The sequence below is a fragment of the Scyliorhinus canicula genome, chromosome 12 (genome assembly GCF_902713615.1).
Source record: "Scyliorhinus canicula chromosome 12, sScyCan1.1, whole genome shotgun sequence".
Classification (NCBI taxonomy): Eukaryota; Metazoa; Chordata; class Chondrichthyes; order Carcharhiniformes; family Scyliorhinidae; genus Scyliorhinus; species Scyliorhinus canicula.
In genome coordinates, this window is record NC_052157.1 from 132,688,672 (window position 1) to 132,716,248 (window position 27,577).

General features: G+C 42.0%; 1 protein-coding gene across 1 annotated transcript in view; it reads right to left on the reverse strand.

Moving 5' to 3' along the window:
• The window catches only part of appbp2 (amyloid beta precursor protein (cytoplasmic tail) binding protein 2), a 72,023-nt gene that overhangs the window by 30,955 nt on the left and 13,491 nt on the right, over positions 1-27,577 (reverse strand). The window contains exons 2-3 of the mRNA XM_038814196.1: positions 18,687-18,775; positions 6,179-6,330 (exon numbers count right to left, since the gene is read on the reverse strand). Coding sequence (XP_038670124.1) covers positions 6,179-6,330; positions 18,687-18,775 — 241 coding nt within the window. The remainder of the gene's footprint in view (positions 1-6,178; positions 6,331-18,686; positions 18,776-27,577) is intronic.

The following is a 27,577-nucleotide window of genomic DNA, read 5'->3' on the forward strand; positions in this document are numbered from 1 at the left end:
GATTTAAAGTAAAGAACTCAAAAAGACCATAACTTTTATATTATTTTAAAAACGTGGATGAGGAGAGCCACAGCACTGCTACAGGGAAAAAGTAAATTATGCAAATACGACAAGTTTGACTGCAATACAATGCTCTTTCACTCTCTTATCTTTACAAATTTTTGAAGATTTTATGGTTAACACAGGTTACAAAATATATCTGATGCTATATCGTCCTCAGTAAATACACAGTCGCTGGCCACGATCTAGCAGCCCCAAATCTTGTAATGGCCATTAAATCTCACGAGCGACACAATTGGGTTCACACCCAGAAAGAACGCAAGCCTGATTAGCATATTTTATAATAAACTTGAATGTGACTCTGGAGTTCAACGCCAACTACTTCCGCCCAACTGAATTGTCCCACCCGGTCGGCGTGACGTCACGCCAACGTGAATCATTATTGGTTTTCAAAAATTAAAACTAGCCATGATTATCACAGCTAAGTATAGCCCCCGGTTGGTGAGGGACATGACTGGGCAGTTCCCTGGCACTGCCCTGGTAGCACTTCCAGGTTGACAATGGCAGAGTGGCACTGCCAGGGCAGGCCTTCTGGGGAGAGAGTTCCCCTTATGTGTGGTTGCTGGAGAGGGAGTGGGGGTAACGATGCCTGTGAGGGGAATACTCCAGTGCACATGGTTTGGGGGAAGGGGGAGGAAAAAAAGAGTAGCTCCGATCCTTGCTTGAAGGTGGGGAGGGAGTTATAATCAGCGCAGATTGGGGTGCCCTTTAAAGATGGTGCCCCAACTCTATGGAGTTGGTTATGCCATCTCAATCAGGCCGTGCTCCACCAGAGTGACGGCAGAAACCACAATCCCAGATTCTCTGTGCACCCAATAGCAGAAAATCTGGAATGAAAACGGAGCTGTACAACTGGAGATACACACACTGGTTTTCAACTGAACCTGACAGATTTTTGGAAAATTCCACCCCCAGTAAACCAACAGGCCAACTGTGGTCAGACGCATCAAGTGGCAGATGTCAGACATCAAACTTCTGTGGACTTCTCAAATCCACGTCCCCCAGACAATTATTACACTGAGACAACTGATCTCAACCGGCTTCCACACCAGTGTTTCCAAACTCCACTCTCGAAACTACACACCGTAGAATCTTCTTTCACACAATGCTTCCTCTCAGCTGTTTTCAGCAAGGATTCACTTCCAAGGTTTCCAACTCTCCTTTCAGTATTCCTCTGTCTTGTATTGCCATGTGCACACAATCTCTCAGGTACACCGTCCCCAATCGACTATTATTATTTCACAGACTGTATTTAGGTCACCAACCTTAGGATTGTTTCAGAGATCTGGCTTCTCTTTACCCAACTTCACCCCGTCTGCACTTTTCAGCTCTGTCCAATCAGTTTCCAGTTTCTTTGTTCGTTTAACTTCAGATTCTTGGAACTTCTCTTTTCATTCCAGGGTATCCAGAACTAACTGTTCTTAGTTTCTGGGACTTGCTTTCTTGTCCATTACTCCATTGTTCTGCTTCTGGGTGAGCTGAGAGAGATGTCTACTCTCTAGCCTCCTAGTTCCAACTGTATTGGATCCAGTTAAATTAAACTCAAAAAGGTCTCTCCGACTTAAAAAGTGGCCATTAGCTGCTAAGCAAAAGCTCAATCCTTCTCCAAGCTTTATTTTCATGCCATAAACACGTAAGTACAATCGAGACAGTGTAAAATGAAACCAAAACCTCCATTCAGCAAAAATCTTCGTTTAACATGAATACAACTAGTTTACCATTTCTCGCATAGAAACACTAAATTAAACTCAATTAAATCTATACCTTCTTTCTAATATCCAACAATACAAATGTAGATCACTTAAAATTACCACTGCTTCCTAACAGCAGGGACATATTTATCGACTTAAATGTGGAACACAAAGGAAATAATTTTATTAGTATTCCGGCAGCCAGTGAGGAAAATGTTTATAGGGAGCCAAAGGCCGGGGGGGGGGGGGGGGGGGGGGGGGGGGAGACGGAGAAGCACTCAGGATTGCCTCAGGGCGATCTTAAAAAACATCTTTTTCAAATCCCTTCAACAGGGACGTATGGCTCCCGTCATTTATTGCAGGCAAGCTGAATTCTCACAGTTTACTCAATACTTATTATCTTTTAAAATCCTAACTTTTCTCATTAACTATTGAGCAACCATTTAGAATTATTTTATTTCTTAGCCCCTGCCCAAATTTCTACAAATGAAAGCATTTGGCGAATACTGCCCCTCACTTGATACAAACCATGCCCCAGATCTACTTTCACTGTAGGTTAGAGATTCCTTTTGAGTTCCAAAAGCATATTTAGCCCGAAGCTAGGGTAACTGGCACAAAAGATCGGGGAATTTTAAGTGCACGTTACATCCAGCAAAAATTAGATTTTCATGATTTGTGCACTAGTTTTTTAAATTGTGTTAGAAGTTGGTCCTGCCCACAAAACTGGTCTCATGCCCTGGACAGATTAATCACCATTGGGAGTTGTTGCTAAATGTGCTCAGTAAGTGGCTCTTTTGGTGCAAGGACACTGCAAAACACTTTTTAAAAGCTTTTCAATGCAATTTAAAAAGTGACTACTGTGCCCCCAATATATCAGCAAATAGTTCCGCATATTTTTTTTAAGTAATTTTCAGCTATTTAAAATAACTATCTATATGTTATTTTATTATATTTTTATTATATGTATAATATATGTTATATATTCCCATAGGAATAGTGCCAGAGGACTGGAAGATAGCAAATGTGGTCCCTTTGTTCAAGAAGGGGAGTAGAGATAACCCCGGTAACTATAGGCCGGTGAGCCTCACGTTTGTTGTGGGTAAAGTCTTGGAGAGGATTATAAAAGATACGATTTATACTCATCTAGATAGGAATAATATGATTAGGGATAGTCAGCATGGTTTTGTGGAGGGTAGGTCATGCCTCACAAACCTTATCGAGTTCTTTGAGAAGGTGACTGAACAGGTAGACGAGGGTAGAGCAGTTGATGTGGTGTATATGGATTTCAGTAAAGCGTTTGATAAGGTTCCCCACGGTCGGCTATTGCAGAAAATACGGAGGCTGGGAATTGAGGGTGATTTAGAGACGTGGATCAGAAATTGGCTAGTTGAAAGAAGACAGAGGGTGGTGGTTGATGGGAAATGTTCAGAATGGAGTTCAGTTACGAGTGGCGTACCACAAGGATCTGTTCTGGGGCCGTTGCTGTTTGTCATTTTTATAAATGACCTAGAGGAGGGCACAGAAGGTTGTGTGAGTAAATTTGCAGACGACACTAAAGTCGGTGGAGTTGTAGAAAGTGTGGAAGGATGTTGCAGGTTACAGAGGGACATAGATAAGCTGCAGAGCTGGGCTGAGAGGTGGCATATGGAGTTTAATGTAGAGAAGTGTGAGGTGATTCACTTTGGAAAGAATAACAGGAATGCGGAATATTTGGCTAATGGTAAAATTCTTGGTAGTGTGGATGAGCAGAGGGATCTCGGTGTCCATGTACATAGATCCCTGAAAGTTGCCACCCAGGTTGATAGGGTTGTGAAGAAGGCCTATGGTGTGTTGGCCTTTATTGGTAGAGGGATTGAGTTCCGGAACCATGAGGTCATGTTGCAGCTGTACAAAACTCTGGTACGGCCGCATTTGGAGTATTGTGTACAGTTCTGGTCGCCTCATTATAGGAAGGACGTGGAAGCTTTGGAACGGGTGCAGAGGAGATTTACCAGGATGTTGCCTGGTATGGAGGGAAAATCTTATGAGGAAAGGCTGATGGACTTGAGGTTGTTTTCGTTAGAGAGAAGAAGGTTAAGAGGTGACTTAATAGAGGCATACAAAATGATCAGAGGGTTCGATAGGGTGGGCAGTGAGAGCCTTCTCCCGCGGATGGAGGTGGCTAGCACAAGGGGACATAGCCTTAAATTGAGGGGTAATAGATATAGGACAGAGGTAGGTTTTTTACGCAAAGAGTGGTGAGGCCGTGGAATGCCCTACCTGCAACAGTAGTGAACTCGCCAACATTGAGGGCATTTAAAAATTTATTGGATAAGCATATGGATGATAATGGCATAGTGTAGGTTAGATGGCCTTTAGTTTTTGACTTCCCATGTCGGTGCAACATCGTGGGCTGAAGGGCCTGTACTGCGCTGTATCGTTCTATATGTGATGGATTGACAGTTTGATTAAAAATCCTTATTTTGTAAATAGAACTACATCAAGGTAGTACTCTTAACTGTATCAAGGAAAAGGCGCCATCTACTTATGCTGGTTCTTGGCAGATTTTCAAATGAAATGAGCATAAACTCTTCAAAACTGGTGCAATTTTGGGTGCAGTTGACCCAGATTGCCAATTGCAGCCAAGTACAAACTCTAGCCATACTACAACTTCAACAAATCAATGCCGTGTGAGATTAATGCAAAAAAAAGGAGCATCTTGTTTCTGTCACATTTTATGCATCACGCTCCAGCATCAATGCATACTGCAAAACTTTTGCAGCACACCTCAATTCAAATTTCTTACACTTGATTCAAGTGCAATGTTTCATCAGCAAATTTATTCAGTCATATGTTTATGCAACTGGTTATGAAGGTCAGGAATGCAATTCCTGAAAAGGTGCTGCAAATAGTTTCAACAATTACTTTCAAAGGGAAATTGGATAAATACTTGATGGGTAAAGATGAGGGGAGTGGGACTAATTAGACAGCTCTTCTAGACAGAGGCATAGTGGGCTGGAATGGCCTCCTTCTTAACTTAAACATTCCTTGATTCTAAGGTAGACTAATGGAGCTATTCAAAACAATGAAAAAGTTTATCTTACAACTATAGGTTTGAAGTAAATTTTACAACTATAGTTTTGAAGTAAATTTTATATTTAAAAGATATAATTGGCAGCAACTTGATTAACATGAGCATTTCTGTTACTTGGAATCCTGCAGCACTGTCATGACAAATCCGGTTTGGTTAAGTGAACTGAAGATATGATGAAAGACTACACTAAATATGCCCGATTCATGCAGCTTCTTAGAAATTAGATCAAATACAGATCTTTAATAATTACAAGTATCTGATTAAATCCAAACTCAAGAGGCACAATGTTCAGCATAAATTATTTCTACGATTCCAGATGGTTGCAAAGTGAAAATTCCTCTTTACTGATAAGTTGCTGAGTTTGGCTTGAATCAGAACCCCTGTGAAAAGTTAACCATCAACAAGCCATCAAATGTCACCCTGACCAGAGAGACTATGTGTTCTATAAACTGCAATTTCCACAAATAGAATCACATATTAGTTTACTCAACAAACAGGTTGTCAAGCTAAATGGACAAAGGAAAACTTTAACAGAAACTACAATGCCAATTATATATTTTAAAGTGAAAAGATGCAAGACTTGTTTTATGGCATGGACCAGGACAGATTCAACAGTAACAAAAGCAATCTCCTGCCTTAGTTTAAGAAAGCAGACTGAATAATCAATTTTATATTAGTCAATTGATTAAGATGTCTATTTACTAATTTTTAGCTTCCTAAATGACTGCGGCAATATCTGCCAGAGGTGAATCTCGTCAATTTTGAAGTACATGTATTCAGCCTTTTTCTTTCCCTCATGAATAGACAAAGCAACATTTATTTCATTAAAAACAAAACTTACTCATATTTCAGTTTTTCTGCAGATGAAAGGATATTCTACATCCAATCAGTAACTGAGTATTTAGGGTAACTTGACTTTTAAATAAAACACCACAACAATGAGATATTAGAATTACATAATTTAATATTAAATAGTTTGAATTAAGTGCAAGGAAATATTTAGATCCTTTAAGCTTAAAGTCAATGCTACATGATAAACTGATCTTTGTGAAGTGAAAGGATGCACACTACTTGCATTTAATTCTGAACAAGATGGAGAATGAAAAGAATTTAAGAATTCAGCAGCTTCAGATTTATCTTTACACTATGGTCCAAATATATTCACCTAAGGAAGAAGCTGCGCTCCGAAAGCTAGTGATTCGAAACAAACTTGTTGGACTTTAACCTGGTGTTATAAGACGTCTTACTGTGCCCACCCCAGTCCAACGTCGGCATCTCCACATCATCCCAAATATATTACCCCACGGTTCATCTTTTCAATCCATCCTTCAAAGTATTTTGGATAATTTCTTACCTAAAACAAATCCAAATTGGATTGCCTTCTCTTTTACATGAGCATCTGACTCTTCAATATATGAACAGCGCCTGCTGAAGGAATTGGCCAGCACTGACGCCACCTTTACTCCATGGTCCATTAAAGCCTGGAAACAGTGATGCAGAAGGTGTCTGGAAGAGGTAGAATGATACGGATTAGGCATAGGCTAACATGCAATTTAAATCAGCTTAATGATTCCCTGCTGTTTTATATAGATGATTAAATAAATAATTATAGAAATAAATTGGTTTATTTTCAGTGACCCTCGACTTCTGGAAGCAGGGGAAACGCAATCCCTTCAATGGTCTTAACAAAAATGGTCCAAGTTTTTGCTTGTCATGATGCCTGGCTAGGGAGTTAATATAGAGGACAACTGCAACAAAATACTAGCTAATGTTAATAAACTTGCAGAATGGCATGTATACAGCAAATTAATTTCAACTCCTGTGAGGTGTTGCATTTTGGTAGCAAGAATGAGGAGGTAACCTACACTTTGGAAAGCAAGAGCCTAAATAGGGTGGAAGAGAAAAGGGATCCAGTGATATTCACATATCATTAATAGCAAGAGGTTAAAAAGTTAATTTCTTCCACAGAGGTGGGACAGCCTCCCATTGTTGTGGCAGGCCGAGTTCAATCTACTAAGATGAATATCTTGCCGCGATTCGTGTTCTTGTTTCCATGCCTCCCAGTTTTTCTACTGAAGTTGTTTTTTCGGAGCGGCTCATAACAGGTTTCATACGGGCGGGGATTCCTCGGATTAAATGAATGAAATGAAAATCGCTTATTGTCACAAGTAGGCTTCAGTGAAGTTACTGTGAAAATCCCCTAGTCGCCACATTCCGGCGCTTGTTCGGGGAGACTGGTACGGGAATTGAACCATGCTGCTGGCCTGCTTGATCTGCTTTAAAAGCCAGCAATTTAGCCCAGTGTGCTAAACCAGCCCACTAAAGAAGAGGGCCATAGAATCAACAGGACGGAGACAGGCCCTTCGGCCCAAACTTGTCCATGCCAACCAAAAGCCCATCTAAGCTAACCCCATTTGCCTTCATTTGGCCCATATCCCTTTCCTATTCATGTATCTGTCCAAGTGTGTTTTAAATGTTGTCAATGTCCCTGCTTCAACCACCGACTCATGGTAGCTCATTCCACATACGTACCGCCCTCTGTAAAAAAAAAAAGTTGCTCCTCAGCTTCCCATTAATTCTTTCTCCTCTTAACAGTACAGAAATAGATGAGGCAGAAAGAGGGGTGTAAATACTACTATTTCAGCAGTATCAAAACTTAAAGGGTGTCAGAATACAAGTTCATCCATGTATTGGGAGCATTCTATAGTGTTAGAGTTTAGATGGAGGGTGGGAAAGTAAGTGATTAGTAATTCATTTGAAAAAGGGTTCTTCAATTAAAATTGGAAGTCAATAAAGAGCAGAACTTTTGTACCGAAGAACATAAGAAATAGAAGCAGGGGAAACTGCTCCACCTTCAATAGGATCACGGCTGATCATGGGCTTCAACTAACTTTATTTTCCTGCCTACTCCCATTTCACTCAATTCCCCAAGACACACAAAATCTGTCTTAAAAATATTCAGCGATGGAGCAACCACAACCCTATGGGGTAGGGAATTCCCAAGATTCACAACTGTTTAAGTGAAATAGTTTCTCATTATCTCTTATGAGACAAGACATTTAAGGGCTGGGCTGTATTCTCGATGATTAGATTCCACTTTTCTCCTGCTATTGTAACCTATACAAAGGCTTGCATTACTGTAGCACCTTTCACAACCATAGGATGTTAGAGCCAATGAAGTACTTTTAAAAGTACAGTCACTAGCAATTGTGGTAATTCACACTGCCACAACATACTGACTATCATTAGGCACTGGATAAAAGCAAATTACTGTGGATGCTGGAATTTGAAACGAAAGGGAAAATGCTGGAAAATCTCAGCAAGTCTGGCAGCATCTGTAGGGAGAGAAAAGAGCTAACGTTTCGAGTCCGATGACTCTTTGTCAAAGCTCAGCATTAGGCACAAATGTGTGTCCTATTTTATGAAGCCAGCAACTACTTTACTTTATCTTTGAAGACAACATTTTTAAAGCAAATAACAGAAAAAAATATTTCACATTAATTCCCAGGAACATACAGCAAGGAGCAGCTGCACTAACTGCCTGGGCTTTGTACCAAGCCTGTGCTAATGCAATTGATTGCGGTAGATCAATTATTCTTATTTGTGGCTCAGTAGTGATTTTTATTTTACGAAAAAGAATATAATAGACAACTTGGATCAAGTAACCACTACTTGCACTATGACAGAGGAAGACAAATTAAATAAGAAACTGCATATCCTCCATGTAGATAACCTCTTATCCCTTGCCCAGTGGTCACTTTCCATATATGAGCCCAGATCTATGAGATGATTACTGTTTTTTTCAGAAGGGGGAGAAGGGATCAGAAATTTATAAAGAGCTCATGGAATGGGAGGGTACCCCGATAGGGGTGGTGAAGTGAAAGTGGGAGGAAGAACTGGGCAGGGATTTAGAGGCAGGGTTGTGGGAGGATGCCCTGAGTAGAGTCAACGCGACTTGTCATGTGCCAGGCTTAGCCTGATACAATTCAGGGTGGTCCACAGGCGCATATGACTGTGGCCCGAATAAGCAGGTTCTTTGAAGGGGTGGAGGACCGGTGCAGGCAAAACATGTCCATTTGTTCTGGGCATGTTCGAGGCTTACGGGGTTTTGGCGATGTCATGTCAACGGTATTGAAGGTACGGGTGGTTCCGAGTCCAGAGGTTGCGATTTTTGGTGTGTCGGAAGACCGGGAGTCCAGGGAGTGAGAGAGGCTGCTGTTCTGGTCTTTGCCTCCCTGGTAGCCTGGAGACGGATCTTATTGGCGTGGAGGGACTCGGATCCCCCAAAATCAGGGGTATGGGTTGAGAAGATCAAGTTTGCCCTGAGGGGATCGATGCTACAGTTCGCCTGGAGGAGACCGCTGTTTATTGACTTCTTTGGGAAAAATTAAGCTGTCAGCAGAGGGGAGGGTAAAATGAAAGAGGGAGGCATGGGGGGATTGATCGAGGTGGGAAATAGTTTGTAGGAAAGGGGGATTGGGGAATTGTGTATGTAAGCCATATTAGAGTTATATATGCCTTAATAAAAATATATTTTAAAAAAAGGGTGCTGGAGGCCATCCCCGAGCTGGATTCTCATCAGTTAATAATGGTGGGAGGGGTATAACTTTAATTGCATGTTAGACCCCAGGCTAGCTAACTCAAGCCCCAAATCCTTTAGTTGCGGGTGTTCATGGAACAGATTGGGGGGTGGGGTGGACCCCTGGAGAATTAGATACCTTGGGAGGAAGGGTTTTCCGTCTTTTCGCATGCGCGTCAGGTCTACTCCCGTATTAAAGAGTTGGTTTCTCCGCTGGGCAGAGCAACATGTGTTTCGAGACCTTTTGCTGGTGGCTATACAAGTCTGAGCCTCTGGAGGAAGATTCGACTGTGCTACAGTTTCTGGATGGATTGCCAGAGGTGGAAAGGGAAAGAAGACAGGAGCTGGAGGTGCTGCTGGGATCGGAGGAAATTATGAAATGTATTGTTCAATGCAATCGGGGAAGACACTGAGCCCAGGTGGATTCCCAGCGGAATTTTATAAGGGTTTGCGACTGTGTTGGGACCACACCTGTTGGACATGTTTGATGATTGTCTGTCCTGGGGGTTGTTACCAGCCACACAAGCACAGACATCGATCTCCCTAGTCTTGAAAAATGATAAAGATCCCAAAGAGTGTGGGTCATAAAGGCCCATCTCTGTTGGATGCAGATGCAAAACCTCTGGTGCACGTCAACCCATTTGGAGCGGTGTCTGCTAGGGGTAATTTCTGAGGATCAGACAAATTTTGTTAAGAGCTGGCAGTTGTCAGCCAACATTAGGAGACTGCTGAATATGATGCTGTCACCCTTCCCAGGGGTCGATTCAACGGTAATCATCTCCATGGGCGCGGAAAAAGCATTCGATCAGGTGAAATGGGGGTACCTTTTTGAGGTATTGGGGTGATTTGGCTTTGGACCCAAATTCATTTAGTGGGTTAGGCTTTTATACAAGGCACCCACAGCAAGTGTCCATACCAGTGGACTGAGTTCGGGGCACTTTCAGTTATATAGGGCAGAGCTTTTCAAACTTTTTTTCCCAGGACACACATTTACCAACTGGTCGACCTTTGGGACCCACGCCAGATGACCTTCATCGTTCCTAGTCTATCACATTCGCTTTCCCAGTCTATGCTGAGTCAAGACAGTATTTAAAACACACAAGTTTTCTTGCCCTAGGCAAGGGAGGGAAGGAAAAACCATTTAATTTTCCTGTTCATAATCACTATGCAGTAGCCCCTGGTGCATTGAATTTATGTCAGCATTGAGTGAGGACAGGATCAGGCATGCACAACTGTGAGTGATGTCCTCTTATTTATGAAAATTCACTGTCCAGGGCCACACGAGAAATACTGGAGGTATTGCTCCTTATCAACCCTGTCCATCCCTCTCATAACCTTGTACACCTCGATCAGATCGTCCCTCAATTTTCTCTGCTCCAGCGAAAACAACCCAAGCCTATCCAACCTCTCCCTGAACTACCTGCCTGTTTCGCTTGGACTGCCTGGTGGACACTCATGCCTGTCCTTCTTCAAGTCCATTCAGCTGCGGTGTGACCACAACACAAAATTTATTACAACACTTCTGTCCTCCCATTCCAATCTGGATGCCCACCATCTTATTTTCGGAGGGGATTGAATAGATGCGGGACTGCATTGCAAAAGCCAAAGACTTTCACCCACTCCGGCATGGCCAGGGCTCTCTCCGTATTTATGACTCAAATGGGTTGGCTTTTTCTCCACTCAGCCACAAGTGACTTTTCCTACTTCTCGCAGTCCATCAGACTTACTCGGGCATCGACTACTTCTTTTTGTTGGATAGAGCTCTGAGCCGAGAATTCTGCCATAGTTATTTTGGACCATGTGCCCATTTTCTCAATCTGGCACTTACGTCCAAGGCTGGGGGTCAGCCCCCATGAAGATTTAACACATCCTTACTATCTGACAAAGACTTTTGTAAATTCATACCCTCTAGCATAGGCGATTTTTTACAAAGCAAATAAATCTGATTCCATACCACGTCAGTACCGTGGGAGAACCTCAAAGCAGTTCTCTGGGGGAACAAATATTATCAAGCTAAGAAAATTAAAACAACAAAAGTTGGTAGATTTAATTGTGGAAACTGACCGTTAATATTCCATTGCCTCCATTACTGAGAACTTTGCAGGCAGACTAAAGCTTCAGACTCAATTTTACTTACTTTCCACAACTAAAAGGGAGCATATGTTATGACATCAAAGGGGACATATTATGAATACGGGGACAAGGGCAGCCGCTTTCTGGCCCACCAACTCGGGTGACAGTTGGCTTCTCAGCTGATCTCCCAAGTCTACAACACCTTCCATAATCTTACTCCTGACCCCATTGATAGTAACTCAATCTTCGCTTCTTTTTACTGTAACTGTCATAAATCAGAAACCCCCCCACCTTGGATAGCATCGTTATGGCTGACTTTTTAAATTGGACATCCCTTCTGTGGATTTGGACTTGAGCAGAGACTTGTAGGATCCTTCGCGTTTGGAAGAGACAACAAACTGCATTAAGTCAATGCAGAGTGGCAAGGCCCCTGGCCCTTATGTCTTTCCTATTGACTTTTATTTAAAAAGTTCTCTGCTCAACTCGCTCCCTTATTACTAGATAGGTTCAACAACTCATTACCTCAGGGCTCTCTACCCCCAACACTGACTCAAACTTCCTTCTCACATACACTCGAAAGATAGCGACCCTGCAGAATGTGGCTTATACTGGTCCATCATTTTTTTTAAAATGTGGACCTAAAGCTATTGGCATGCCGTTTCGAGCCTTGTATTCCTGATATAATATTGGATGACCAAACTGGCTTTGTGAAGGGGTGCCAATTATTCTCCAATGTGCATCGTCTTCTTGATATTATTCTTTCCCCAACGGCCGCGACCAACCCAGAGATCGTTGTTTCTCTGGATTTGGAGAGGGCCTTTGACTTAGTGAAGTGGGATTATTTGTTTACAATTTTGGATAAAAAGGTCTGAAAATTAGTGGCCAAGATAAAAAGATCTGAATTTTTGTGACAAGGCATCATGTAATTATAGCAATTTTTATGATCTGTATGAAATGCAAATACTTCTAGGCCACTTCAAATGGGTGAGATGATTAGACTTCCAAGTGGGTGGAAACATAATTTTCCCTTTAGTTATCATAAAAGGCCGTGGAACACATCCAAGTGACTTCAGCATTCAATAGTTAGTGCATGTAATACAGGATGTTATCCAAACAAACAACAGAACATGACCTTGGGGACTTCCGGTGGCGGCATGCAGAGTAGTCGCCCATGAAGCAGCTCCCGCTGCTTTGTTTTTGACCCTTATTTTGAGGGTTGTTTGGGGTGAAATTTTATTAGTTCAATGGGATATGATTCTCACATAAAAGTAATGCCCATAAAGTACAAGACAAGAGAACAGACAAGCAAAGAATCGTCATTAGGCTTGGAAGTATCTCGAGTTTAGTCCGTTGAGGAAATGGCGGAGGCTCCTGCTGCCACTCTACTGACGGCAGAGAAACGTACAGGCACCGTGGCAGTAAAACTTAAGAAGTTACGGCAGGCTGTCTCCGAGGACAGAACAATGGAAGGACTCTGGCACCCATTCATGCGACTTTGGCAAAAAAAAGGACCAGACGGTAAAAGCGCAAGGCCAAATACAGGGTGTGGAGGTGGCTTTCTCGGAGCAGAGTGGCCAGATTGCCTCCTTGGAAGCGAAGATGGCATGGGTGGCCGGTGCTAAAAAAGCGCCGAGAACCAAGGTGGACGATATGGAGAATCGGTGGGGCTGCCAGAAGGTCTGAATGGCCCAAGTCCTACGTAAGACATGTCGAAGATGTTTGGGAAGATGGTGGGGGAGGGTGGAGTGACTACAACTTTTTCTTTGGTCTGTTTTGATTGGGGGGGTGGGGGGATTGTGCTGAGCAGCAGGGTCGCAGCTAAGTTGTTCCATCGGTAACAGGACCTTAGATTGCTCAAGAAAATCCTGCACTAGCAACTCCTGTAGCCAAGGTAGCTTCAGGAAGGTGATTTTCAGGCTGCACATGAGAGTAGCAGCACTGTTTGCACATATCTACATCTCCCAATCACAGAATGGGAGTCAGATTGGCAGCAGAGGGAATCGAATGAGTGCTCCCCAAGGCCAGGCAGAGGTTGGAATTCCACCAAACAGCAAATATTTATCATCCTTGTACGTTTACTGAAGGAATGAGAAATAAACCACATACGCTTGGAATTAAAGCTGCTTTTTAATTTTGGTTTACACAATTGAAAGATTTATTTTCTAAATGTGAAAATGACCTGCAAGAACTGAGTTTAAGCCTCTTTTCTCCCTTTTGTGATGTGGAGATGCCGGCGTTGGACTGGGGTGAGCACAGTAAGAAGTCTTACAACACCAGGTTAAAGTCCAACAGGTTTGATTCAAACACGAGCTTTCGGAGTGCAGCTCCTTAAACCTGTTGGACTTTAATCTGGTGTTGTAAGACTTCTTACTGTGCTCCCTTTTGTGAGAGAAGATCCATCTCAAACATCAGAAACTTGAGCAATAAATACTTGGAACACCTTGTTCTGTCGATTTGAATGTCAATTGCTTTCAACACTGCATAGCAGCACCCAGTATTCTATAATGATCAATACCAGATTCAAAATTATTTTCCGAGCTGGGAAATTGAGGACAATTTACAAACTCAATGTTCAAAGTAGCTCCCTTTACTTGCAAGAGCAAGTTTAGCTTCTGCTCAAAATAAGACTTCAAGTTTCTACAAATAAATGCCGATTTACAGAGTTTCTAATAGAATCTTAGAGAAGTTACAGCACAGAAGGAGGCCATTCGGCCCATCTTGTCCATGGCAACCCGAGGACACCCAGGTGCCCTTTCTAATCCCACCTTCCTGCATCCAGTCCATAGCCCTGTCGCTTTAGAGCACTTAAGGTGCAGATCCAGATACTTTTTTAAAAAAAGGTTTAGGGTCTCTGCCTCCACCACCAACTCGGGCAGCGAATTCCAGACTCCCACTACCCTCTGCGTAAAAAAAGTCTTCCTCATGTCCCCCCTACCTACACCTTCTGCGATGTACCTTGAATCCATGTCCCCTGGTTCTAGAATTCTCCACCAAGGGAAAAGATTTTATCCTGTCCACACTATCTCTTCCCCTCATAATTTTGTACATCTCAATTAAGACAAGGAAAATAACCCCAACCTATCCAATCTTTCCTGTTGCCTCTTTTTTCAGTAATTCACATTCAAAAGTAGATAGTTATATCACGGCCTGTATTTGACATTTTTTTTAAAAACTGCTGAAATCAAGAAAATTACCAAAATTGATTCCCCCCACACACAAAAAATTAATATTTAATAGGAAAATGTCTAAAATTAAAGATTGTGCATAAAAGGGCCAAATGAGAAGGAAGAAAAAAAAAGGCAAAGAGACAGACAGAAGATAAAGAGAAGTAAATTGGAATAACTGGAGTTCTCACTTGGCCAGTCAAGCATTTCCTGGGTGATAATATTGCCATTGGTGTTAAAAAGGGAATAGATTCCTGCAAGCAGTGCACAATTTGGGGCAACAACTATGTATGGTTTTCATACCCACTCAAATGAAAATGTACGGAAAAAAAAGACTGACCTCTCAATTTGTAGCAGAACTTTGTTAAATTGCTCACAAGATTAACAATTAAGCACAAAAGGATTAACAGTATTATAGGGCACAGTATTCGTCCAAATAAAAAAGTGGCTGCCAGAGACCTGCATGGTTATAGTGCCTTTCACGACCTCAGGATGTCCTAAAGTGCTTTACCATTAAGTCCTTTTGAAGTGTATTCACTGTTGAAATGTAGGAAATGCCATGGCTCCACATAAAAGTGTGAAAACGCTATACTGAAAATTCATTGCCGCATCTGCCAGTACTATTTAGAATTGCTCATAACATTTATAGAGTTGCTCAACAGTAGGTTTAGACCATGAAAATGTGTGGCTCGGACATTCTCCCATCCTTAAAAATTATTAAAATGCAAAAATGCCAGATGAGTTTTCAAACAAACTCCGTGCCTTCAATCGCCTCTTTGAAAATCAAAATGCTGGGTGGAAGATGTATTTTTAGTCACTCTTTACAATTGGTCTACTTAAAGTGCACATATTTTTCAATTTCCCAAACTGGCTCCCTATAGTACTACTTTTGAGAAGACATTAATGTTAACACAATGTGTTAAAACTAGGGTTTTTATAAAAAGCAAAAGATTACATCTGCATTTACTTTAAAAATCGGTTCTTAATTTTTAAACTTCTGATAACTGAAACTTGTTAGGCTCAACAACACAATCTACAGGTTAGAGGTTGATACATGCTTCAGACCTTTTAGCTACGATCAAGTGTGAGATCAGATGCAATGCCCTGTCAATTTGGATCTAATATGTGCCTTCTTGTGGGGACCATTCACTGGATTAAATTTGAACTGTTTTTTGGAGCAAGCAAGGTGATAAATTAGGGGATTGCCCTGTCTAATCTGCACATTGGTGCCGAAAAGAATAACATATTAAAAAATATTTCAGTTTTTCATTATCTAGTTGTACCATAATATTCATAATTTCCTTTCTCTTCCCCAGCAACACAACATGGACACTGCATAATAACCAAATAACTAATTTGGTGCTTCTCTCATATATGGATTCTCATCCCACATGTTCATTATGTAAAAAGAGAGGCATTTCTATTTAGGAAACAGTCAATCCTCTGAGCAATTGATATTGGAGTGGCCCCATATCACATCAAACAGCAAGTTGGATTGTTTTTTCACCAGTTCCTTCCCGGTTACATATTATTTACTTCACATTCCATCGTTTCTTCAGTTGGATCTTGGAAAATTTAATGAAGCAAGGCAAATCTCTGCTGTACAAAGTACATTTTTTTATTTTGACAATGTTAAACATTTGAATGAGACAAATTTGATCCATATTTTGCCAGTTAAAGGGTTTACTTAACTCATGATTTCCTATACCTCCAAAAGCACTTTTTTCTCTGAAGAATAGATGAATTCTTTACCATAAATATACAGAAGACCGACAACCCTGGGAATATTACACCAAAAATGAAAGCCCGCCAAGTGCAGTCAGTCATTGACTGATTTCAGTTGGAGAATTTTTCCACGCCTGCATCAACTCCATGTACAAGAATCAGATGAAACAAAAAATCTCTCAAATTCATCATCAAGCACAAACTGACCTAAATACGTAAAACAAAACCAGGTGAAAGCTTGAGCAAAGCAAAATCTTAGGAAGTCATGAGGATTGCCCGAGTAGAAAAGGCCTATGTAAGAGACTGTTTCTCCTGACTGGAGACAGGAACCAGGGTTCATATAATCTCAGGTTAAAGGGGTTGGCCATTTAAGACTGAAAGGAGAAAAAATTTCTTCAATTAGAGGATTAAAAATCTTTGGAATTCTCCATTTTCTCAGACAGGGGATGCTCAGTCATCATTATGTTAAAGACTGAGTTGACAGAATTTTGGCCACAAAGAGAAGAATGTTATGCTATCCCAGGGTGCGGTAGTAGGCAGTGAGGAAAGGGGAGGACTGTAAAATTGGGCATAACCTCCGTCTACTCATGGGCCTGCTGAGACCCTTAAGTGACCAATTATTGGCCACTCAAGGGCTTCCTCCTGTCTCCACTGCAATGTTTCCTATGCTGGGTGGAGACTAGCATCAAGTGGGAAGCCCGGGTTTGTGGGTTCCTGCATTCATCAAAAGACCCCCCTTCCCCCTCCCAGCCTGTCGTCCCAGGACCCTTACCCCACCAGGTCTTGCTAAAGCTCCACCTACCCATTACCTCCAGCAACGGTCTCTGTTGGGAAGTAGGTGCTGTTCCAGTGGTGGTCACAGTTTCCAAGAGCTGCTGTCCATTTGACAGGCTGGCAGCTATGGGGAGACAGAATTTTCTTCCCAGATAGGGGAAGAAGTTGGGCAGCATGGTAGCACAAGTGGATAGCACTGTGGCTTCACAGCGCCAGGGTCCCAGGTTCGATTCCCCACTGGGTCACTGTCTGTGCGGAGTCTGCACGTTCTCCCCGCGTTGGTGTGGGTTTCCTCCAGGTGCTCCGGTTTCCTCCCACAGTCCAAAGGTGTGCAGGTTAGGTGGATTGGCCATGATAAATTGCCCTTAGTGACCAAAAAGGTAAGGAGGGGTTATTGGGTTATGGGGATAGGGTGGGTCGGTGCAGACTCAATGGGCCGAATGGCCTCCTTCTGCACTGTATGTTCTATGTTCTCGGGCAGAAATCTCACTCTGAGCCAATTAAGGCCCCGCCAAGCATTAAATGGGGGCGCCGAGGAAGAGGCATGGATGGGAAGGAGAGTAGACCCCATCGCAACATAAAATTCTGCCCTTTGGGAATCAAAGGATGAGGATAAAGGGTGAAGGCAAAGTTACACAAAAGTTCAGCCATAATGTCATTGAATAGTGGAGCAGGCTTGGAGGAAAGCTACTCATGCTCCCATTTCAAATATATTTATGAGCCATGAAAATCCACAAAGGGTTAATGGATCAACTGACATGGCTTAGAAGATAAAATAATGGAAAACAAAACTTGGACTCCCCTCCTTCAGGTAGATACAAAGCTTGAGGAATCAAAGTGAAAAATTCTCCCACTACTTTTAATCTCCTCCATCCAAAATGCAGTGACTCTGAATTTGGGCAGCACGGTAGCACAAGTGGTTAGCACTGTGGCTTCACAGATTCAGGGTCCCAGGTTCGATTCCCCGCTGGGTCACTGTCTGTGAGGAGTCTGCACGTTCTCCCCGTGTCGGTGTGGGTTTCCTCCGGGTGCTCCGGTTTCCACCCACAGTCCAAAGATGTGCAGGTTAGGTGGATTGGCCATGATAAATTGCCCTTAGTGACCAAAAAGGTAAGGAGGGGTTATTGGGTTACGGGGATAGGGTGGAAGTGAGGGTTTAAGTGGTTCGGTGCAGACTCGATGGGCCGAATGGCCTCCTGCACTGCATGTTCTATGTTCTATCATTGGCAGGAGCTTACCAAGGTAGCTATTCATGCATGATTAAGTACATAGCAAGTGTCAACAGGTTATATGAAATAGCTATAAAGGGACTTGCCACAACCAGACCCAAATCTTCCCCTGCGCAACATACCTTCAAAACGTTTTGACACTGATTCTAAGTATATGGAGTTTGAGAGAAAGTTGGATAGAAAAGAACACAGGAGTCAATTTCAGGAACCATATTACTCAGTTGTTGCCTCCAGATTGAAACTCAGTATATATTAATCACTGGGTGATGACAAATTTGAATTATAGTAAAACATTTACACAGAATCAAGTATGCTTACCTTTTGTCCGATGCTCTAAGCACCTTGGCAAACACTTCAAGTTCACAAAATTCACCTCCCAGCTGGCACAGACGTCCTTGTTGATAAAGCTGAAAAAGCCAATGGGAATTGGAGTAAGATCAGAAAAAATACAGTGTCCATGATGAACATCCAAATCAGAATTACTTTTAAGAAACCTTTATCTTCGGTTTTCATATAACATTGTGTTAAGCAAGACAAAAACATCATTTGAGCAGTGCGAATTACATCCTGTTGTGGAAATCTCACCCTGGAAACAGGACCATCAGAGGAACAATTATGCAATCAAGTCTATAACTTGATGATATATCATGTGCTGCTGAAGGAGTGTTTGAACAGTTCATAAAGCAGCTCGGTATGAAATCCTGCACAGTGCATCAATTATATAATTTGTTGAACTGAATTTGAGTAAAGAAATATTCGATAGCCAAGTACTACAAACAGGTGTCATTCATATGTGTACACTCCAAAGCTTACCAATTTCAATGAGTTTACTCATAAAAAATTGATTTTATAAATGAGTAGGACTTTTTACATAATAAACTGAACCATAAAATGAGAAACTGACCCATGGGATTACTTGCAATGGGTAAAGAAATATAGATACACAAGTTGATTATTTTAATTTCTGACAATTCGCAACAAAACAAGGAGCAAGGAATGGAAATGAACTGACAACTATTTTTATATAAATTAGTACATATGGGGTGCTGTATAAACGTAAAAGCTAAGGCCAGAGTGAAGTAATATGTTCACACAGCCCCATCATATTATGGGTGAACTCTTATCTTGTTTTTCAGCATTGTGTTCTGGACGGCACGGTAGCACAGTGGTTAGCACTGTTGCTACACAGCGCCAGAGTCCCAGGTTTGATTCCCGGCTTGGGTCACTGTCTGTGCGAAGTCTGAACGTTCTCCCCATGTCTGCATGGGTTTCTTCCGAGTGCTCTGGTTTCCTCCCACAAGTCCAGAAAGACATGTTGTTGATGAATTGGACATTCTGAATTATCCCTCGGTGTACCCGAACAGGCGCCGGAGTGTGGCGACTGGGGTATTTTCCCAGTAACTTCTTTGCCGTGTTAATGTAAGCCTACTTCTGACAATAAAGATTATTAATTATCATTAATTAATTCAGAAAGACATAATTTGAGCTGTGCAAGTTACATCCTCTCAAGCAGGCATCGTCAAACCCGGGGGTGCGACCCGCAGGAGGGTCGCAGAGCCGTCCGTCGCGACGATCCCAATCGCGCAAATTCGCACACAACAGCCGGCTTTTAATAATGCCGGCTCGAGCCGCCTTCAAAATGGCCAAGAACAGATTTTAAAAATTCGGCCACACTGCACATGCATGACCAATCACAGCTCACGTGCAGTGCGGCCGCATTTGTTTTTATATGGTCGCAGCCATTTTTTTTCAAGTTCGGGGGGCAAAGGGACCCAAAACCATTTCCTCCATTTTTGTCAGCAACAAACAAGATATGAGAAAATGGTGGGTCGCGCAGGTCGGCCGGCGTGGGTCGCGAAGGTCGGCCGTGTTGGGCCCCGAAAGTTGGCTGCTTGGTAAAAATGGGTCCCCGGAAAAAAAGTTTGAAAAAACTGCTCTCACCTCAGGATACTTCAACCAGGATCAGGGCCAAAGGAACTCCGAAGCAATTAAGTTTGCAACTTAATTTTGTATTTTTACACTTGTCTGGAATCTCTCGGAATTTTACAGCATTGAAGGAAGCCATTTGGCCCATCATATCGGCACTGGCTCTCCAAATTAACCATTTACTTAGTGCCATTCTCCTGCCTTGTCCCTGCAATCGTGCATATTCTCTTTTCGGATAACATTTCAATTCCCTTTTGAATGCTTCAATTGAATCTGAAACCAGCACTCTCTCAAGCCCTGCTTTCAAGACATTTACCTCTTGCTGTGTGAAAAAGATTTTACCCTCATGTCACTTCTGCTTCTTTTATGAATTACTGTAAATCCATATCCTTAAGTTCTCGATCCTTTCACTGGTTGTAACAGTTTCTCTCAATCTACTCTGTCCAGAACCCTCATGAATTTGAACAACTCTGTTGAAACATTCTTGTGAAACCACTGCTTTCATATTCTGCCTAAAATGGGATGCTCAGAACTGCATGAAATACCCCAGAGGCAGAACTAATGTCTTATAGAATTTCAATATAATCTTCTTGCTCTTCTTTTTTATTATGGCCAATTCACCTAACAAACACATCTTTGGTACTTGTGGGAGGAAACCATAGCACCCAGAAGAAACCCACGCAGGCACGGGGAGAATGTGCAGATTCCGCACAGACAGACAGTGACCCAAGCAGGGAATCGAACCCAGGACCCTAGCAGTGTGAAACAACAGTGCTAACCACTGTGCTACTGTGCTGCCTTTGTCCTCTATGCCCTTTTTAATACAGCCAAAGTTAATGAATGCTTTATTAGCCATGCTCTTAACACGTTCTGCGACCTTCAATTACTTGTTCACATATTCCTTTATTCTTTCATGAGATGCGCGTCACTGGCTCGGCCAGTATTTATTGCCCATTCCTAATTGTCTTCCCAAAGGTGATAGTGAGCCACATTTTGAACTGCTACGGTCCATGTGGTGTACGTACACACACAGTGCAGTTAGGAAGGAATTTTGACCCAGCAGCGGCAATGCATTTCCAAATGAGCTACCACTGTGCACCAATGGTGGAGGGAGTGAATGTTTAAGATGGTGAATCGGTTGGAAATCAAATAGGTTGCTTTGTTCTGGATTGTGTTGCATTTGTGTTGTTTGAGCCAAAATCATACAGGCAAGTTGAGTCTCCAATCACATTCCTGACTGATGTCTTCAGAATGGTGAACAGTTACTGGGGAGTCAGGAGGCAAGTTACTGTGCAGAATTCCAGGCCTCTGATCTGCTCTTGTAAGCACAGCATTAATATGGCTGGTGCACTTCGGTTTCTGGTCAACGGTAACCTCCAAAATGTTGATAAAGCAGGGTTTTAGCGATAGTAATGCCACTGAATGTTAAAGGGTGATGGTCAGATCCTTTCATTGGAGATGGTTATTGTCTGGCACTTGTGTGGCACGAATGTTACTCGACACCCGTCTGCCCAAGTCTGGATAGTGTCCAGGTCTTACTGTATTTAGATACAGGCTGCTTCAGTATCTGAGTCGCAAGTTGCACTGAACATTGGAGATGTTTGCTGAGGACTTCACATTTCAGATCTTATAATGGAGGAAAGTTGATTGATGAAGCAGTTGAAGATGTTTGGGCCTCCTTGATGCCACATTCAGTCAAATGCTACCTTGATTTCCAGGGCTGTCAAAGGTACCTCACTTGCGTTCAGCTCTTTTGTCCACGTTTGGACCAAAGGTGTCATGAGGTCAGGATTTGAGTGGCATGGTGGTACCCAAAATGTGGGATAGCGAGCAGGTTATTGCTAAGTGCTACTTGATAACTGTCAATTACCAGTACTTTTGCTGAAGATCAAGAGCAGACTGGTGGAGTGATAACTGGTTGGTTGGATTTGTCATGTTTTTGTGCACTGGCACGTCTGGAACATTGAGTACTTGTCAATGATTAAGCTGCACTGCAGCAGCTTGGTTAGGCCTATGACTAGATCTGGAACACAATCCTCAGTACTGTCGCCAGAATGCAGTCAGGGCCAAAAGCCCTTGCAGCGTCCAGTGTCTTCAGTCATTTCTTGATGTCATGTGGAATGAATCAACTGACATTTGTGATGCTGGAGACCTCAGGAGGCCAAGATAGTCCATGGCATCTGGCTGAAGATAAGCATGAAGCATTTGCAATGAATGTGTTGGAGGACTCCCCATTATTGAGAATGGGTTATTTGTGGATCCTCATCTTCCTGTTAAGTTATTTAATTAAATGCCACCATTCCCAACTGGATGCTGCAGGACTGCAGTTTGGATCTGATTTACTGGCTGTGGATTTGCTCAACCCTTATCGTATGCACGTTCACCAAGTTGACACCTCATTTTAGCTGTGCCATGTGCTTCTCCTTCTCCTTGCAGCACCATGACATCTCTGGGCAACTAGGAGGCACGCTTCTTGCCTACAGTTAGTTCTAGCTACCTCTGCACCACTGACCCCTGTGAAAGAGAGAAATATTGCAGTGGATGTATTACAATATGTTTGGGCCATGGGCTCAATTGCTGTGATATGTGGGTTAAGGGTTGCAACAGTTTTGGTGTCTTGAGGTTGTAGTGAAGCATGTAAATGTCAAGTATGTATCATTGTCGGTAGACGAGAAATGGGGGGGGGGGGGGGGGCGAAAGGTGAATTGAGCAGTGACAAAGTTGGTGTGCATTCACTGACCCTGGTAACTTGAGCGAGGGTCTTGAACCTCTTGCAGCACTGCATTCAGGTCCTTTGGGCCAAATTCCAGGCATTGACCTTTTTGCAGCAACCACCTCCCTTAACATGTTTGTGCCTTCCTACAAATACTGGACACCTACCCACAATTGTAAACAATTCTGTTTCTGCTGATGGCCACAGTACCTCATAGGTGTCCAGTTTTGAATTTTTAGATCTATTCTAAACCTATCCTCTTTAGCACAGTGGTTGTGCCACACAACACGATGGAGGGTATCCTCAATGTGAAGATGGAATTTTGTCTCCACAAAGACTATGTTGATCATTCCTCCAATGTCATGGACAGATCTATCTGCGACAGGTACATTAGCGAGTACAAGGTAGGTTTTTTTCGTCATCATGTCCCTCACCACCAGATTCACAGTTATATGCATGGGTTGGGAACCAGAGACATGAGCCAGTTCATTAGTATCCTTTGGTGCACCACAGCTGGCAGGATAGACTGCCATAGAACATACTAACATAGGAATTAGGGGTAGGCCACTCGAGCCTTCTCCGCCATTCAAATGGCTGATCTGATTGCAACCTCAACTCCACATTCCCACCCAGCTTTGTTATCAAGAATCTATCCAGCGCTGCCTTAAAAATACCTTTAAAATATTCAGAGTCTGCTTCCACCACCTTTTGAGGGAGAGTTCCAAAGACTCATTACAATCAAAACAAAAATTCTGCTCCTTTGTTTTAAATGGGCGATCCTTAATTTTTGAACAGTGACCCTTAGTTCTAGATTCTCTCACAAGAGGAAACACCTTTTCCAGATTCAGCCCGTCAAGGTCCCTTCAGGATCTTATGTTTCATATGCGATTAATGCACCCAGATCTCTGCATCTCCTGAGCTTTACACTCACCATTTAAATATGCTTCTTTCCTGCCAAAATGGACAATTTCACATTTCCCACATTATATTCCATTTGTCAGATCTTTGGCAACTCACTTTCTATATCCCTTTGTAGATTCCTGGTGCCATATTTACAACTTACTATCCTACCTTTGCGGCATCAGAAAATTTAGCAACCATACTTTCAGTCCCGTCACCCAAGTCATCTAGATAAATTGTGAAAATTTGAGGTCCCAACACAGATTCCTGTGGCACACCACTCATTACATCCTGTCAAATCAGAAAATGACCAGAATTAACTCTACACGAGGGCTGCCAGAATACTGGCCACTGACCTGCATGATATATTGCCTGCGGTTGCATACTGAGTCAGTGAAAATACAAGGTAGAATTGACATATGATGCCTGAAAAGCAATGTGTATGCCTTCAATGGTGTGCTGTACCATGGAAAAGCTTGCAATCCCTATACTCCTTCCTGCTTGCCCCACCTTCTCTCTGAAAAGACAGAATGCAATGAAGTTAGCGCTCTTGGAATAGAGCACCTAATTTATTTTCCTTATGAAACAGCACACTGTAAATTATAAGAGGCTGCTAATATCACCAACATTAGTCTGTACAACAGTACATTGACACAATCACCTTCATAGACACAGGAAATATGGTCCCTGCCGTGCTGAGGTTGGAATGGTGACTGCAGCACGTGGCATATTTCAGTCCAGGACTCCTTACACTGCAAACTGCAAATTTCAAACATTAGTCGTTGCAATTCCAACTGGAAGGCCTACATGTTCTCCCATGTCTGGGGGCAAATAGTTGGTCCAGAGGCCTTGAAACCAGCTAAAAAGTACTTCAGCATTTGCAACAGTGCACACTACTCCCTGTAGGTTTTTGAAACAGCTACAGAAAACACCACAACTGTGGGACTGTAGCAAGAGCCAGAAGAATTAAACCAGCAACCAACCTGTAAATAGTTGATGATCCCTTTATATAGCACTGGTGCATGTGTTCAGCAGTCCAAGGTTAAAATAGCACTGACTGGAGCATTCAAATCCAAAAAATTACATTGCTGACATCAAATCAGTGGGTTGTGACCTGCTTGCATAATATACTTGCAGTAGGTACTAAGTGCAAACTAACCCTTTTACGAAGATAGTATCCAGCATGCTTTGCATCAGAATTGTGCATGTGCACCATGGATGTAATTTTAGAATCACAGGAAAATTTGTGGCACAAAAATGTGGATCCTGCCAAGCCCAATTTTGACTTCCTAATGCTCATAGGACAGCTTTATAAGCTACAATGGAAAGAAAATACATGCAGGAAGTCAATAACGTTATTGGCTGACACAGTGCTTTTGATAACCTGAGCCTGTCAATTCAAATGGTTGGTCACACATTTATCAGGCATCAACCTGTCATTTAATAAGTTTGGAGTTCAGTTCAGAGTGTGTTAAGTACAATATGGAAATAAAATACATTAGTGGATGAGTGTCATTATGCCAGTCATCTAATGTAATTATATGAACAGCTGCTGCTGGTAGACTTGCAAATTTATCAATAATTGCAGTGTTATATGATTTCATTGGAGGATTAATGTGCAGAACCTAATCAGAAATCAATGACAATCAAACAAAAACGATCAAATGTAGATCCAAACTTAACATCCAACTCCACAATGCAGAAGTAAATTTGTTAATGAGCAGCATTTTCAAGATCATAATGGTCTTTTTATGCTCTGTGTGCTGATGAAAACTTAGCATTGTTGGAGCTTCATGGTCACAGTTTAGAATATCCAAGCCTACTCGGAGGTCATAACCTTGAAATCAATCCCCAACAATCCCTAATATACCAGAGAATAAATCAATTTCTGATACTTACTATTAAATTAATATTGTCAATTCTATATTCCTGCTCCAAAAACATAAAACTGACCTAGGTAGAGTGGATTTCAATAAATCAAAAAGTTATCTTTTTCAAATTTTGTAAAAAGATTTTATTTATGAATCATAGAATAAATAATTTGTGGCTACAATAGGCCAAGAGCATTACGACTGGAGTTTCAAAAACTGTTCAGAAATGCCACTTTTGCCCTGCTTTACAAATGAGGTATGCAGAAAAGCCACCTTTGTCCTACTTTATAAACAAGATATTCAGAAAAGCCACCTTTGCCCTGTTCTATAAATGATGTAAACAATTTCCTTGAAGCGTAGTTAAAAAAGACATGTTATTAAAAGCCACAATGAATGACTGAGGCAAACATAGAGCACAATATCTTATACAGTCCATCTATCTCACTTGGTCAGTCAAGGCAGGTACATACTTAAATCTTCACTGAATTTTATTGCCAAGTTTATATCTCTTAACTTAAAATGAATCAGCAAATTATTTATATTTTAAATATATAACTCTTATATTCAACTTAATAATTTAAGCAACAGATTGCCAAATAGTTAATTATCAGACTTCCAAACCAGCACCCCTCAATCTGCTTTCTGTAGAAATTCGCCATAGCTTTATACAAAATCTCCATCATCAAACAAACTTGGGCCAGGTGCTGGACATTTCCCTCATGAGGCATGATTGAGTTTGTTTATTGATGAACAGTACTGGAGCTGGAACTACATTTATCTAACCTTCTGGCACAGCCAAGAATATTGCTGCAAACTGTCACATGGCTAGAAAGAATCAACTATTTACTACCGACAGTAAATATAATGGCGATATTGTTACGAATAAAAAATACATTTTGTTGAAGCTTTTCGTCTTGCATTCATCAGGACAATTGCAAGAATACCAATTTTAGAGTAACCTGGTACATTTGCCATGGCAACACCTTTACCAATCAGAGAAAGAGATAAGAAGGACCGTTTAACTTTTAAAAATTAATTTAAGGGATGTGGGCGTCGATGGTTAGACCAGCATTTATTGGCCATCACTAGTTGCCCTTCAGAAGGTGGTGGTGAGTCGCCTTCTGGAACCGCTGCAGTCCTTGAGGTGCAAGTACATTCCACTGTACTGTTAGGAAGTTCCAGGATTTTGCCCTGGAGGCATACCCTTTTAAATTCAACAAGGAACCAAAAGAAAATACATCTTTGAAAACAATTAAAGTTACCAATCATGTACCATCAAGTGTAGATATGATTCTGGATACTGTGTTGGGTAAGTATCAGGACCAAGTGTATTTTGAGACTAGTATGACAGTGGATCATAGCTCACAGAACATTTAACAAACATGTGTATTTAAAAAAAACGGATACACAAGCAAAAACTGGGGGGGGGGGGGGGGGGGGAGAGGAGGAGGAGGAAAGAGACTGTAAAACAACCACTTCCTGGATAATCCCAATATGAATTACACATAACCAACTAGTACAGAGAGACTGGAGTGTTGCACATTTTTCAGACAGACACTTCAAAGGAAGAGATGCAATGCAAAAAAACTGAACAGTAATTGCCTGCAGAGATAATGGAGGTTGATTATCATCTCAGCAGAAACCATCTCCTGTGAGATGTATCCTAGTCTAGGGACATGATGGAAGCTGAAAGAAAGCAGTTCTGGGCAAAAGACTTCTGAGTTTTTCCCCTTCTAGAAACACACAAGAAACGGGGCTAAAAGCCCGGGGTTAAAACCTTGTCTCAATGTGCTAGTCTG